The sequence below is a fragment of the Spermophilus citellus genome (genome assembly GCF_964194105.1).
Source record: "Spermophilus citellus genome assembly, chromosome: 5".
Classification (NCBI taxonomy): Eukaryota; Metazoa; Chordata; class Mammalia; order Rodentia; family Sciuridae; genus Spermophilus; species Spermophilus citellus.
In genome coordinates, this window is record NC_138186.1 from 54,857,932 (window position 1) to 54,873,410 (window position 15,479).

Sequence of the window (15,479 nt, forward strand, 5' to 3'; positions counted from 1 at the left end):
GGCAAAGAAAATTTAGCTTATAAATATGCTTGAGACTCAGTCAATTCTTTTGTGTTGAGTAGATAAGCCAGTTCAATTACAGTTATCTCAGAGTTGGTGCATCTCATAATGTTATGTCTTTTAATAATACAGACACTTTATAAAGACTTTTAAAAAATAATTGTTTTGAGAATGCTGTAAAGTGCAGGCCTAGTGCAAAGCTTACTTCTATGTGTGGACAGATGGTTCACAGATATGTATTTAATGAAGGTGAGACATACTGACTGTATTCCTTCGAGAGGATCTTAGCCCTAGACAGGGCATAACAGTGTGTTCATTCTTGATGTCCTTACAATTATTAGATTTCTCAAGAACAGGCTAGTCTGAGGCCTGGTTGGCATTCTGCAACTGCCACTTTGTCTTTTCTTTGTTTTAGTTTTGTTTTCATGTAAGAGGCAGAGAGCGCCACAGTAGAGTGATTTTCTTGCTGCTGTGTTGTATGGCTGAATGCAGAATGAAATAATTATAAAATGGTAGTCTTGCAAGTCATTTTATTATTACTTTATATAGGGCATTATTCAGTATGAAGTTTCTGCTGTTTGGTTTGGCTGTTATCATTTATTTCATTGTTCTGAATATTAAAAAAGTTCTTTTTAAAACAAAAACAAAAACATAAACAAAACCTTGGACTTAGACAAAAGGTTGAGGTGGGGACTCAAGTTACTATAGAGGGAGAGTAGAGATGGCTTTGTTTGGCATTTGTGAACTGAAACCTAAATCTTTCAATTTTATGTAAAGAAACTTGGTTTTAATTCTTTGATATATATCTACTATTTTTTTTTTTTTGGTGCTGGAATTTAGGATTCTGCTATGATATTCATAGTATCAGTCAGTTGTAGGGACGGACTAGAGACTTGGAGGTGGAGACTCCTAATGCCTAGGACTGGTTGTAGGGCTAGAGACCTCTCTTTTTCTATTATTTATTTATTGAAGACTCTGGGGATTGGACCCAGGGGAACTCTACCACTGAGCTACATCCCTACTCCTTTTTATTTTTTATTTGCTGAGGCTGGCCTCAAACTTGTGATCCTCCTGCCTCAGCCTCTTTGGGTTGCTGGGATCACAGATATGCACCACTGCACCCAGCAAGACCTTTTTTTTTTTTTTGTACTAGGAATTGAACCCAGGGGTTAACTACTGAACCGAATCCCCAGCCCTTTTTATATTTTTATTTAGATTCAGGGTCTTACTAAGTTGCTTAGAGCCTCACTAAGTTGCCTCAGTCTCTTCTTCTGCTTCAGTCTCTGGAGCTGCCGGGCTGACAGGTGTGTGCCACCACACCTGGCAAGACCTCTCTTTTTAAATCCTTTCCTTTTGCAGTGCTCCCTCTCTACTGGTAATGCTTTCCTACTTGTATCTCCAGCTTCCACAGCCTTCCCTATCTCTTACAAGCCTCAGTGGATAGCATAACCCTTTGCTGTCATCTTAAATATAAAGTTTTATGAAAACAGTCTGCAACTTCTTAAAATATACCTTTCTTTTTTCCCTTAAAAAAAAAACACAGAAAAACTCCGAAATTTTGTCAAGTTTGGAAGGTAAATCTGTCATCCGTCAGTATAACAAAATCTCCTATGTGCTGGTGGAATTTGAGGTTATCTACCACACAGCCTGGGTCCGGGAGATTTCGCAGTTGCGATATGGTGAGTGTAAGAGGGTCGCAAGTGGGGGCTGGGGACTCTGAGTGAGTTCATGGTTCTGGAGAATATTTTACATCCCTTTCACATAATTTTAGGCTAGTTGAAATTTAGATTTAGGGATGATAATAGTGGTTTATTTTCCTATTAATCTTCTGATTTTCTTCTTTCTTTTAAAAATTTTTTGGAGACACGGTCACACCATGTTGCCCAGGCTGGTCTAGAACTCCTGGGCTCTGGTGATGTCCCTGCCACAGCCTCCCAACTAGCAGAAACCACAGGCCCTCACCACCATGCCTGGTCCAACAGTTGGATTTTAGTAGCAAAAGTTATCATGATAGTAAAGTTGATATACATAAATTATGACTTTCTCCTGAAAAACAGTATTTAAAAGTGAAAATATGTTATAGATACCTTCTCCATAGATTTATCCGTATTCTGTTTTATCATGTTGTCGATTCAAATCTCAGTCCCAATCAAGGGAGATAGAATCACTGCCTCCCTTCCTCCTTCTCTTTTTTCTTTCCCACTCATCTGTTTTTTTCCTTTTCTGTTGTTACATTGGACTTCAGTTTTGAGCTCCAGTGACTTAATAGTGTTAGGGTTGGCTCAGGTGCCTCTGAGGGGAGGGGTTATGCAGCCAAGGCTTTGGGCAGAGCTCAGTGTGGGGCCGGGGATGGTTCTCCCCCATCTGTCTCCATCGGGGTGTGATTTTCGTGTAGACTCAATTGTTGGTCAGTTGAGTTTCCTGTTTTGTCCTATCTTAACCATAAAGTCAAAACCACAACCTTCAGCTCTGAACCATGACCTTGGTGCAATTCCTCCCGTATTCCCTGGTGGAGTTCTGTCTGCCTCCCAAACGAGGATCTCCCCTTGGGCAGAGCATGGAGTTGCAGGCCTGGGGAGCACACATTCTGCAGGTGCTTAGGGGTGATGGTGAGAGGGGCTGTTCCTGTTTCTACCTTTTGGTTCCAGAACTCTTGGGGACATGGCAGTTATACACAGACCATTGGTTCACTGCATACCTACAGCCTAGAGGACAGCTCCCCAGTCCCCACAGGGTGCCAGTGCCAACTGGCATAATTAAGCCTTCAATAAACTACTTTCATGGACCACCCATTTCTGGGGAATGCACTGTAGGTGGCCCCTGGGGATTCTAATGAAAGCCTGCTAATAGAGCAGTGCTCCCCGTGGAACTTCAAGATAAGCTGAAAACTCACAGAGCAGAAAAAGGCAAAAGAGAATTTTTAACAACCAAAGTGTGGAATGTGCACTGTTTTGCATTTACAATGCCACATACTTTTCTACTTTTTTGGTGTCTTGCTGGATTTTTGTGTCCCCAATGCCCTTCCTTTTATCTTTACATGTTCAAATTCAAGTTCAACAGTCACCAGTTCCATAAAGTCCTTTCTTATTCCTCTTGGCTGAAAATGATGTTTTCCTCCTCCAAAGTCCTCCACACATTTTATCTACAGTTCCTTCTCATGACACTGCCTTATGTGTTCACCTTATCTCCTCCTCACATCCCAAGGATACCCTGTGTCTGTTTCATCGTGTATGCTTTAAATAGTGGTCATAGCTAACATATACTATGTGCTCACCAGTGTGCCAGTTTTGTCTAAGCACTTTGCATAAACAAATCCCTTTGATCCTAATAGCAGCCCTAGGAAGAGCTGTTATTGTCCTTGTGAATTAGATGAGGGAACTGAGGCATTGAGAGGTTAGGTGACTTGTCTAAGATCACACAGCTAGTGAATAGCAGAGCCAGGATTCACTCAGTCTGTTCTCTTAACCTTTATACTGTTGTAGGGACAAAGGAGGTAAGGCACAGTTGTATTTGGCTGCAGCCAGGTTCAGAGGGCACAGCTTTTGCTGTAATCAATTAATCCCCCGAACCTCGAGTTCAGGGAGTTTCAGAGTTTTATACCCAGCATATAAGGGGAGGGGCTCAGAAGTTCACAGTCTGCAAAAGTTCACATAAAAGCAGCTTCTTCTTTTTTTTTTTTTTTGCAGTTCTGGGCATTTTAACCCTTCAAGGACAACACCTGAGAAGGGGAGAGCTTCTTCTCCTCTTTCTATTCTCCCCCTGCCAGCTGTTACCATGGAGCCCAGTTGATAACTTCTCTTATCTTAAAAATGTAGACATCTCTGTGAAGCCCAGCTCAAGGCCAGAGGCCTTTTTTGCACATTTTTTCAAAGTACTATACTGGATATGTTTGTGAAAAACTAGTAAGGGGGTGCCCAGCACCTGGAGTGCTGGTATCTTCTTGGCCAGTGGCCAAGTAAACAGGGGGACATGAAAATAGGAAGTTTATCTACATTGAACTCTTTTGCAGAGACTCTTTGGCTGACAGTCCTAAAATCAGTCTGGATGAAGATTTCTGGAGAGGCCCAGTTAAGACTTTTCAGTGGAGAAAGGGGGTGCCACTTCAACACTGTACTCCTTCTAAAAGGGTCAAGATGGGTACCAGGCACATTGAGGGGACTCTTTAGATATTTTTAAAATGTCCAATAAGCAGAGATCAGATTATCTTTATAAACGACGATTATATTAAATTTCCTGGAGGGTTTACTCCCCTTGAGAACATCAGCTGACCTGTATCAGGTACGATAAACTCATTGTAGTGGATTGGTGCCCAGGAGAATCGGGCCAAGTAACACTAACAGTATAAAGGGAATTTGTTTCACATGAGCCCAGTCTATGGAAAATGAATTGTTCTGGAAGGCTTCCTGTATTCCATTGATGTAACTGTGATTAACTATGTAGATGCTCGGGATAGTAGCTGGGGGCCTGCTTCAGCCTCCTTAAGCTGCTTACTTGACAAAGATCCCCTGCTGGTGGTCACAGGGAATGAGATGCCCCCTCAGTTTGGAGCATTCCTGGCCATCAATCCTTGTCCGTCTTCATTCTGTTGTGGACCTTTCTGTCCTTACAGAATAAAATAAAATGTTACAATGCCAGGCGTGGTGGCACATGCCTATAACCCCAGCAGCATAGGAGACTGAGACAGGAAGATTACAACTTTGAGGCCAGCCTCAGCAATTTAGTGAGGCCCTGTGCAACTTAGTGAGACCCCATCTCAAAATAAAAAAATAAAAAGACTGGGATGAGGTTCAGTGGTAAAGTGTCCCTGGGTTAAATCCTCAGTACTGGTAGCAAATAATTTAAGGCTAGCCAGCAAGAACAATTGTATCTGAAAATGCCTATTTTTATGAACAATGCTCCTCTAAGACACAGTGTAAAAAAATCCTCCTCTATACTCTGACTTCACAACTCAATGTTGTTTAAAAATATTTGTTACTGATATTGAGCTTCATTATAAAAATAATTCAGGATGGAGATTGAATTCAGGTTCAGAAGCCAGTTTGGAATTAGGGTGCAAAAGAGTTTGAAATCTATGAGTTGTGTCATCTTTGCCCATCTTCTTTTTCAGGGGTAAAGTAAAAATCCACAAAAATAAACTACAGATCTCTTTGACCCACTTAGAAAAGTACCATGGTTCACAGCACAAAGGCTCTCAGTAATTGGTCAACTTTTCTCTCTCTGGATCTTATTTTAGGGCTTTCTAGACACTGCCTTCATCCATTGAGGTCTTGAGTACTGACCGTGTGACAGATACTAGGCCTTAGTACCCGGGGCATCAGTGCTATTGTTCTGTTCTTAAGAAGTTAGTCGTTCAGTGGGGAAGACAGACATGAAAACAGAGCTGAATAAATAATATCAGTGCTCATTTATGCTCATTTATTTGTAGCTTTACAAGCCACACTTTTTGTGCGACATCCAGAAACAGGGAAGTTGCTGGTTAATTTTGATCCCAAAGTTTTGGAAATTGTGCGGGAAACGAAGTGCATGATAAAGATGAAGTTGGATGTTCCAGAGCAGGCGAAGAGATTGTTAAAATTGGAAAATAAATTGAAATCAGACAAATTGTATTTGCAGGTAAGACAGATGATGTTTTCTGACTATTTTGAAGGAGATTGTGTGTGTGTGTGTGTGTGTGTGTGTATAAGAAAAACATCCCTGCAGGTTTGCTGACATGGAGGGAAAATTCATTACTATGTTGATTCTTGATAGAATTCAACTATTAACTTGCAAGCAAAATGAAAGATTGGAGATAGAAAGACCAGAGAAGAGTGTCAGGATTCAGACTTACACTTCTGGATAATAAGTAATGAAATAGCAGATTTGTTAAAAGGTCTTAATTAGAACTGTATAGATTAAGTGCATTAAGTTTATAAAGCTTTATAATACATTCAATCTTTTTTAAAATTTTGTTTATTTATTTATTTTTTTCTGTGCTGCTGAGGATCGAACCCAGTGCCTCACACGTGCAAGGCAAGCGCTCTGCCACTGAGCCACAATCCCAGCCCCTAATACATTCAATCTTGTAGCACTAATAATATAAATGAAGATGACTATAAAATGACATAAGTGGCTGGGCGCGGTGGCATACATCTGTAATCCCAGTGGCTCTGGAGGCTGGGGCAGGAGGATTGTGAGTTCAAAGCCAGCCTTAGCAAAAGCGAGGCACTAAGCAACTTAGTGAGACCCTGTCTCTAAATAAAACACAAAATAGAGCTGGGGATGTGGCTCAGTGGTCGAGTTCCCCTGAATTCAATCCCCGGTACCCACACCCCATCACCCTGCCCCCAAAATTGACACGAGTGGAAATGATTATTTAATATTGTGGGCTGAAATGGAGCTTTGCTTCAATTCAGGTTCAGTCCTGGGCCATGTGAAAAATTTTAAAATGAAAATGGCACACAAAAACATATTCAAAATGGCACAAAAAATAGTCCATCAAAATATATTCAAATCCTAATGCATAGTTTCTAAAATGTGAAGCACAAGTAAGCAACATCAGGTTTCTTTAGCCAGCCAGTTAGCACACGTTTGTCTTTTTTTTGCTTTCTCTAGGAACGTATGGACACATATTTGGGAATGCAGGAAGATACATAAGTGCAAGAAGGTTCAGCACTATTAGTAACAGCAGAGGCTGGACTCTAAATCCAACAGCAGAGAGCTGATTAAACTTGCATTATAAGATTAATACATAGAAACTAATGGAATAGCTGAGTCTTCAACAAGAAAAAGAATTCTCTTTGCTCTGGTGCATTAACTATTTTAGAACCAACAACATGATAAGTAGATGCAGACTCTTCCTGTTTCATGCTGGGAAGAGTAACATGAATCTTCTGTTCTTATTATGTCATTCTATACAAATCTCTTGATTTAATTAAGGTCCATGTCTGGGCACAAAGACAAGTTGATAATGAAGTTCTTTTAGAAAAAAATTTAACAAGAGTATTTCAAATTTTACCATAATAGAAATTACAATAAATTAAAAGTCACAATGATATTAATATGTGACATTAAGAGGAACAGCAAAAGAGCTGGAGTTGTAGCTCAGTGTAGAGCGCTTGCCTAGCACATGTGAGGCACTGGGTTTGATCTACAGCATCACATAAAAGTAAATAAATAAAATGAAGATCTGAAAAACATACATAGTAATATTAAAAAAAGAGGAACAACAAAAAGATAAGAGTATTAGAACATAGATTCCCAAAGGGTTTTTTAAATTATAGCTTTGGGCTGGGGATGTAGCTCAGTGGTAGAGCATTTGTGTAGCATGTGTGAGGCCCTGAATTCCAAATTCATCACTGAGAGGAAAATAAAGTACTAGCTTAATTGGAATATGGTTCACATACCACACAACTCACCCATTTAAAGTATACAATGAAATGGTTTTAGTATCTTCCCTAAGTTACCCAACCATCACTACCATCAATGAGAGGATATTTTCATCATCCTCAACAACCTCATTAGCATTTGCTGCCTATATTCCCTCAACTCTCTATATTATACCAGACCCTGGAAATCTCCAGTTCACTTCCTGCCTCTCTGGAGTTACCTATTCTGGACATTTCATACACATGGAATTAGATAATTTGTGTGTGTGTTTTTTTTTTTTTTTTTGCTACTGGCTTCTTTCACTTGGATAGTGTTTTCAAAGGTACTTTCTATTAGTTCATGTATCAATACTTCATTCCTTTTTGTGGCCAAATAAAATTCCATTGCATAAATTTTAGTTATCTGTTCATCATCTGTTCATCAATTGATGAACGTTTGGGTTGTTTCCACTTTACGGCTATTAAAAATAATGCTGCTATGAATATTTGTGTACACGTTTTCGTGTGGACATAAAAACTTTGAAACAATGTGTTTTCATTCTCTTGGATATCTATATCTAGGAGTGAAATGACTGAACTTGATATCACCATGTTTAACCTTTTGAAAACTGCTGTACTTCTTTCCAAAGCGGCTCATAATTTTCCATTCCCATCAGCAGTGTACAAAGTTTCCAGTATCCCTGCATCCTTGCCATTACTTGTTATTATCAGTCTTTTTTCATTTGGGCTCTCCTAGTGTATGTGAAATGGTTTTGATTTGCATTTCCCTGATGACTAATGATGTTCAGCATCTTTTCATGAACTTATTGGCTGTTTGTATATTTTTGGAGGAAGATCTGTTCAGATCCTTTGCCCATTTTAATTTTTTTCCACATTGTTATGGTTTGGATGTGAGATGCCCCCAAAAGCTCACATGTGAAATAATGCAAGAGGATTCAGAGGGGAAATGATTGGGCTGTGAAAGCCTTAACCTAATCAGCAAATTAGTCACCTGGTTGGATTAATTGAGTGGTAATTAAAGGCAGGTGGAGTGCAGCTGGAGGAGATGGGGCATATATCTGGGGTATATAGTTGTATCTGGCAAGTAGAGTCCTCTCTCTCTGCTTCCTCATCATCATATGAGATGCTTCCCTCTGCCACACTCTTCTGCCATGATATTCAGTCTCACTTTGAGCCCTGAGGAATGGAGCCTGCTGTCTGTGGATTGAGACCTGAAACCATGAGCCCCCAAATAAACTTTTCCTCTTCTAAAATTGTTCTGGTTGGGTCTTTTAGTCACAGCAGTGAAAAAAGCTGACTAAAACACAACTTTTATTGGTGCATTATAGTTGTACATATTAGTGGGATTTGTTGTATCACTCCCCAGCACTTCCCTTCTCCCTTCCCTCCTCCCTCCTCCTGGTCCCTTTCTTCTACTGATCTCCCTTTGGTTTTCATGAGATCTGCCCCCACCTTTGTTTTCCTTTTTCCTCTTTAGCTTCCACATAGGAAAGAAAACATGTAACCCTTAACCTTCTGAGTTTGATTTATTTTGCTTAACATATCCATTTTCCTGCAAATGCCATAATTTCATTTTTCTTTATGGCTGAATAAAACCCTGTTGTGTATGTATACCACATTTTCCTTATTCATTCATCCACCGATGGACACCTAGGCTGGTTCTATACTTTGGCTATTGTGAATTGTGCTGCTATAATCATTGGTGTGCATGTATCACTTTAGTAAAATGACTTTAATTCTTCAGGATAAATTCTGAGGAGTGGTGTAGCTGGTTCCATGTCTAGTCTTTTGAGGAGTCTGTGATTTCCCTACTGGTTATACTAGTTTACAGTTTCACCAACAGTGTAAAAATGTTCTTTTATTTCCACATCCTCTCCATCTTTGCTCTTTTTATTTTTTTTTTAAATTGTAGATGGACACAATACCTTTACTTCATTCATTTATTATTATGTGGTGCTGAGGATTGATCCCAGTGCCTCACTCGTGTTGGGCAAGTGCTCCACTAAGAGTTACAACCCCACCCCATCTCATTTTTCAACTGGATTATTTGGCCTTTAAATTTTCAAGTTGTAATAGGTATTTATAGATTTTATCTGCTATATGATTTGCAAAATTTCTGTCCCATTCTGTGCATTGCCTTTCACTTTCTTAATGATGTCCTTTGAAATACATACATTTTACATTTTTAAAAAAATATTTTTTAGATGTTCATGAACCTTTACTTTATTCATCTATTTATATGCAGTACTGAGTATCAAACCCAGTGCCTCACACATGCCAGGCAAGTGCTCTACCACTGAGCCACAACCCCAGACCAACTGAGCCACAACCCATGCCCCATTTTAAATTTTTATGAAGCCAAAATTTTTTTTAAAGAGAGAGTGAGAGGAGAGAGAGAGAGAGAGAGAGAGAGAGAGAGAGAGAATTTTTAATATTTATTTTTTAGTTCTCGGCGGACACAACATCTTTGTTGGTATGTAGTGCTGAGGATTGAACCCGGGCCGCACGCCGCTTGAGCCACATCCCCAGCCCCAGAAGCCAAATTTATCTGCTTTTTTTTCTGTGTCTTATTTTGTTTTGTTTTGTTTTTTTGGTGTCATATTTGAGATATCTTTGCCTAATCCAAGGTCACAAAGATTGCCTATGTTTTTTGTTAGTTGTGGAGCAGGCTGAACAAATGTTAGCTGCAGAATGGGCTGAACATTTGACTCTCACCTTCACTAGTCTGTTTCCTTATCACTTGTTTGCCTCAAGGCTGAACACTCAGCCCCACTCAAAGCTGAACACTCAGCCCCACTCAAGGCTGAACACTCAACCCCCACCTGTGTGGTGCAACAGAAACCCACATCTGGCCCCTGCCCTGTCTGCCTGAGGGCAGAAGATGACACCTTTAGCAACTACTATATGATCCAATAACTGTACGCCAACAAGGCAGCTTGCAGACCCAGAGACCCCATTAGATTTTGGCTATAAAAACTCTCCCTCCCCTTTCTCTTCCTCCTCCTCCTCCTCCTCCTCCTCCACCTCCTCCTCCTCCTCCTCTTCCTCCCACTCCCTCCCCCCTCCTCTTTTTCCTCCAGTCATTCAGACACTGCCACAATAAAGATCCCTTGTTCACTTTCCTTTCATTTCTTTCAAGGAGTTTAGTAGTTTTAGATCTTATCAAAATACTATGTAATTGTTACAGAAAAAACAATTCAGAGGAGCATTGGCATTGCGGAAACTGTGGATTTGGCTTCAAAGACTAGGTTTTTGGACTGGTCAGTTGCTACTTTGGAGGATCAAGGACTGGTGCAAGTTGAGGCTAATATTACTTGCAGCACATCTTACAGGGTTTCCGTTAGCCTTGGATGATGACCTGAAAGTCAAAGTCCTTTGCCAAGTGCCAATCATATATAAAACTTCAACTACAAGTACCAGATGAAAAGGAAAGGAATAAAGAACTTGGAAACTACTAAATAGAAACTGATACAGTTTAATATTCACTTGGGGAAGATGTAACTTGACTCTATGTCTCTCACCACAGTGTAATACATGGTAAAAAAAAAATTACAAATGGTTGAAAATTGATCATCATGGTTTATATCTATAGACTATATAAAGGAAAACATTAAAAGTCTATTAATTCTGGTTGCATGGATCTAAAGATAGATTTATTTAAACTCAGAAAGCAAGTATGGCATAAGTGATAGCGTATATTTTAATATGTCAGAAGATGAGGAATGGAAAGGGGAAAATGTATAATAACAGCTATCACAGAAAGATTATTATCCAACAATTTGCAATAACATCTAGAAAGAAAAATTATAAATATGAAAAAATAAAGCCTGGAAAGTACTATTGACTAGATACCTAAAGAGAGGGCACAGATAATTTACAGGTGATAGAAAAGTAGGATAAATCAATATAAATGTACATGAGTAACCTCTACGGTGGTAGGACATGAGGAAACAGGTTGGATGAAACCTTCCTAGTATGAATCAAAATATGGCTATTGCTTTAAAATGAACCAAAGTAAAATATACCATTTTATTTTTACAGGGTCTTCTGCAGTATTATGATGATTTATGTCAGGAAGTGCCTACTGTGTTTGTCAATCTGATGACCCCTAAAGTGAAAAAGGTTGGTAATGCTGAAGATTTACATTGATTTCCCCATTACTTAAAATTAGATTCATATTCTATAGATTATGGGTTTTAGATCATCTATTCTCATCTAGACCCTCTATTTTTCTAGTTCAACTTTATGGCTCTGTTTTTTTTTTTTGTTTTTTCTCCCTACACAGTGATTTCTTGTCTAAATTTGTTGCCTTTGGAAAAAAACTAAATCTAAATCATAAGCATTTCCTAAAGCTCCATGATTGCTTCCTGGACAGCCAAAGATGATTTAAAACAAACAAAAAAACCCCTCATCTTTATTAGGCATAATGCTGGGAAAATATAATTAGGAAAATATAACCTATAATATTTGCAGGTAATAAAAGAAAGCCTTTTTATTTTTTTTTAAATTTTTTTATTGGTTGTTCAAAACATTACAAAGCTCTTGACATATCATATTTCATACATTAGATTCAAGTGAGTTATGAACTCCCATTTTTACCCCAAATACAGATTGCAGAATCACATCGGTTACACATCCACATTTTTACATAATGCCATATTAGTAACTGTTGTATGCACGCAGATGCTCCTGTTAATAATGGGAGCTGTTCCTAGTGAGACCCTGTCTTAAAATAATAAATAAAAAGGGCTCGGGAGATGGCTCAGTGGTGAAGTGCCCCTGAGTTCAATCCTCAGTACCAAAAAAAAAAAAAAAAAAAAAAAATAAGGTGGGGGGCTGTTTTCTGGTACAGTGGCACAGGCCTGTAATCCTTGCAATTGAGGAGGCGGAGGCAGGAGGGTTGAAATTTGATGCCAGCTTCCACAACTTGGCAAGACCTGGTCTCAAAACAAAAACATTAAAAGGGCTGGGATGTGGCTCAGTGGTAGAGCACCCCAGTATTGCAGAAAAGAAAAAAGAAAAGGGAGCTGTTAACTCTTTACTTTTTTGTAGGTGGAATCCGTGTTGAGGCAAGGGCTTACGATATTAACATGGTCATCTTTAACACTGGAAAGCTTCTTTCAAGAAGTTGAATCAGTTTTGGATATGTTCAATCAACTTTTAAAGAAGGTAAAATTGATAAGTTTTAAAAAGCTACATACATTAATACTGAGAATATTAATGAGTAATAGTTTAATTATACATAGAAGTACTTTAATGGGGGTGACTCTTTAATGAAAAGAACATCCGTTAAGTTAAAAATAAAACACTTGATGTTTCCTTTACTGGTTTGGATCGAGTTGCCTTGTTCTTATCCTGAATTATCTTGCCTTTAATATGATAAAATGATGGTTCATTATAGTTTAGAAAATGAGATAATTGTAGACTGTTGAAGACAGCAGAACAGTGTGCCTAAATTTTAATATTAATGGCTCTAAAATTAACTATATGAGGCTTTAGTCTAAATGGAGACTATCTATGGATTTCTAACATGTTTGCTACCTAGACCATGCATATCTTTTTAGATATTCTAGTTTGTGTATTATGGTAGCCCAGTATGATACAAACTCAGAGGCTTTGGAGTTGGGTAAACCTGGGTAGGATTCACTGCCTTTTTCCAGCTATGTGTTCCTCTCTAAAGCTACTTTACTTTTGTGAGCCTTGGTCTCTTTAGCTTTCAAGTGGGGAACTTCCAGGTGGGGTGGCACATGCCTGTAATCCCAGCAACTTGGGAGGCCGAGGCAGGAGGATCATGAGTTCAAAGCCAGCTTCAGCAACTTATCAAGGTCCTAAGCAACTCAGTGAGATCCTGTCTTTAAATAAAACACACACACACACACACACACACACACACCACACACATATATACACAAAAGGGCTGGGGATGTGGCTCAGTTGTTAAGTGCTCCTGAGTTCAATCTCTGGTACCAAAATAAATAAATGAATGAATGAATGAATAAATAAATAAAGTGGAGATACTGATGCCTTTTGCTGGAATGAAGAACAACAGAGATAATGCATAGGAGGTTATGGCACAGTTGCTGCTCAAGAAAACCTTAGTTCTAAGCTTTCTTTACAGTTGTACTACTCCTAACATTTCCACCAAATGATGCCTGACTCAGGGTGCAAGTTTCCAGACTTTAGTCCTCTAAGTGAATCAGTAACTCAAATACATAAAGCTAGCACTAAAGGGACAAAGTTGTTTTTAAAATGTATTTTCATTTTTGCTCGCATTGGTAGGTCAACGATATGTGTGAAATGCACATTGATACAGTTCTAAAGGAGATAGCTAAAACAGTGTTAATTTCCTTGCCGGAAGATGGTGCTACCAAAGTAGAAGACATGTTGACCCTCAATGAGGTATGCATTTAATTATTATAATCACAAGAATACTGAGCCATAAGCATAAAATGTGAATTGATAATCTAAAAGCAGACACCTGGGCCTGTAGCATTTTTTGGACATCCTTGTTTTGGACATCCTCAGCTCCAAAGGCTAACATGGCTCCAATAGCTCACTAGGCCACTCCCTAGACATAATTTTACTAATGTCCTTCACCCAGCGCTGGTGTCCCGGGGCTCTGCCAGTGGTTCCTGATTCCTCTTCCTCTGTGCATGTTCCTAGAGCTGTATCATTTCCCTCATGGTTTAAACTACAACAAACTTTCCCTGTAAGTCATTCAGAAACCTGGGAATTATCACCTTTCCTCACCTCCATTTCTTTTCTTTTTTTTTAATTGTTAATTTTTTTATTTATTATTTTATTTATTTGTATCCAGTGCCTCTCACATGCTAGGCAAGCACTCTACCACTGAGCTACAACCCCAGCGCTTACCTCTATTTCTTAAATCCCACCAGTCTTAAGGCTAAGCCATGTTTTGCCTCTTACTCAGATTTTAGTTGAATTGTCTCTTCTTTTCTGTACCTACTGCCCACTTCTTTGGTTGGGCCCTTGAAGCTTGTTTGGAGGTTAGCAATTGATGTTGTGATCTAACTGGTTTCTCTGCTTCTGTATATAACCCCATCCTATGCATCCGCAATGCCACCGTATCTGATCGTGAAGCTCTTGCTACTTAAATCCTTCAGTGGCAATGACATTTAAATAGGATAAAATCTCTAACCTCCTTAGCATCTCATTATATTGAAATTGTTTGGATAATCGTTTACTTTTCATTGACTCGAAAGTGCAAAGATAGAACCCTGTTTACTCGTTTTTTGGGGGCTTAGTATCTAACACAGTCTCTTTCAAAAGCACTCAATAATGTCTTTAACTGAGCTCTTTTTCCCCCCTTCCCTTTCCTACCTACCTTGTGCTTCCACTGTGTCCGCTGTGCTGGTTTGGATCATCTCGCTGGTGTCCTTTTTGAGACCACAAAGGATGGCTTCCTGTCCAGGGGTACAGTCTGACCCATGGGAAACGGGTGCTTTGGCCCTCTCTCTTTTTGAAGGCACAGCTTCTTCTCCCCAGGTCACCTCTGCCTTCAGGGGTTAGGGCAGCTTGCCAGCCTCAGAACACCTGGGGTCAGTCCCTCCCTGCCCTCCAAATTCTAGAGGGCACAGGTCCTCACATTATCTCTACTGAATCTCTACCAGTGAGTGACCTTGCCCTCTGTAACCTCAAGGTAGACAGTGGCACTACCTTTTAAGATGTGCTTTCTTCCTCATGTGTAGGAGCTTAAAATCACTTGTTCTCAGCTTTGGCCATCACAGTACTGGACAATCCTTTTTAATATCCTGTTCTTGGTCTTAGTTTATTCAGGAGTAAAATGATTTTATCTTCCTGGTTGTTTGATCCTTTTATCATTATTGGGTAAGTTTTTTTTTGTTTGGATCAGTTTGCTGGTGTCCTTTTTGAGAAGACCAAGGATGGCTTCCTGTCCCGGGTTGCAGTCTTAATCTTATCTGGCCACCTATTCTTAATCTTTCTGGCCACCTGCAGGGACTCTTGGGTTTGTATTTGCTGTCTACCTTTGCTTTCTGGGCAGCCTCCTGGAACCCTGTGGCCACCTTAACCCTTTATTAGCCTTTCTGCAACCCACTGTGTGAAGTGTAGTGTGTGATTTGAGTGTTATAGTTA

At 39.4% G+C, this 15,479-nt stretch overlaps 1 protein-coding gene across 1 annotated transcript in view; it reads left to right on the top strand.

The window, feature by feature from the left end:
- DNAH8 (dynein axonemal heavy chain 8) overlaps positions 1-15,479 on the top strand; it is a gene marked incomplete at its 3' end in the record, with an annotated part of 273,605 nt that overhangs the window by 43,875 nt on the left and 214,251 nt on the right. Inside the window, exons 13-17 of the mRNA XM_081294489.1 lie at positions 1,544-1,679; positions 5,426-5,613; positions 11,406-11,486; positions 12,417-12,533; positions 13,644-13,763. Coding sequence (XP_081150615.1) covers positions 1,544-1,679; positions 5,426-5,613; positions 11,406-11,486; positions 12,417-12,533; positions 13,644-13,763 — 642 coding nt within the window. The remainder of the gene's footprint in view (positions 1-1,543; positions 1,680-5,425; positions 5,614-11,405; positions 11,487-12,416; positions 12,534-13,643; positions 13,764-15,479) is intronic.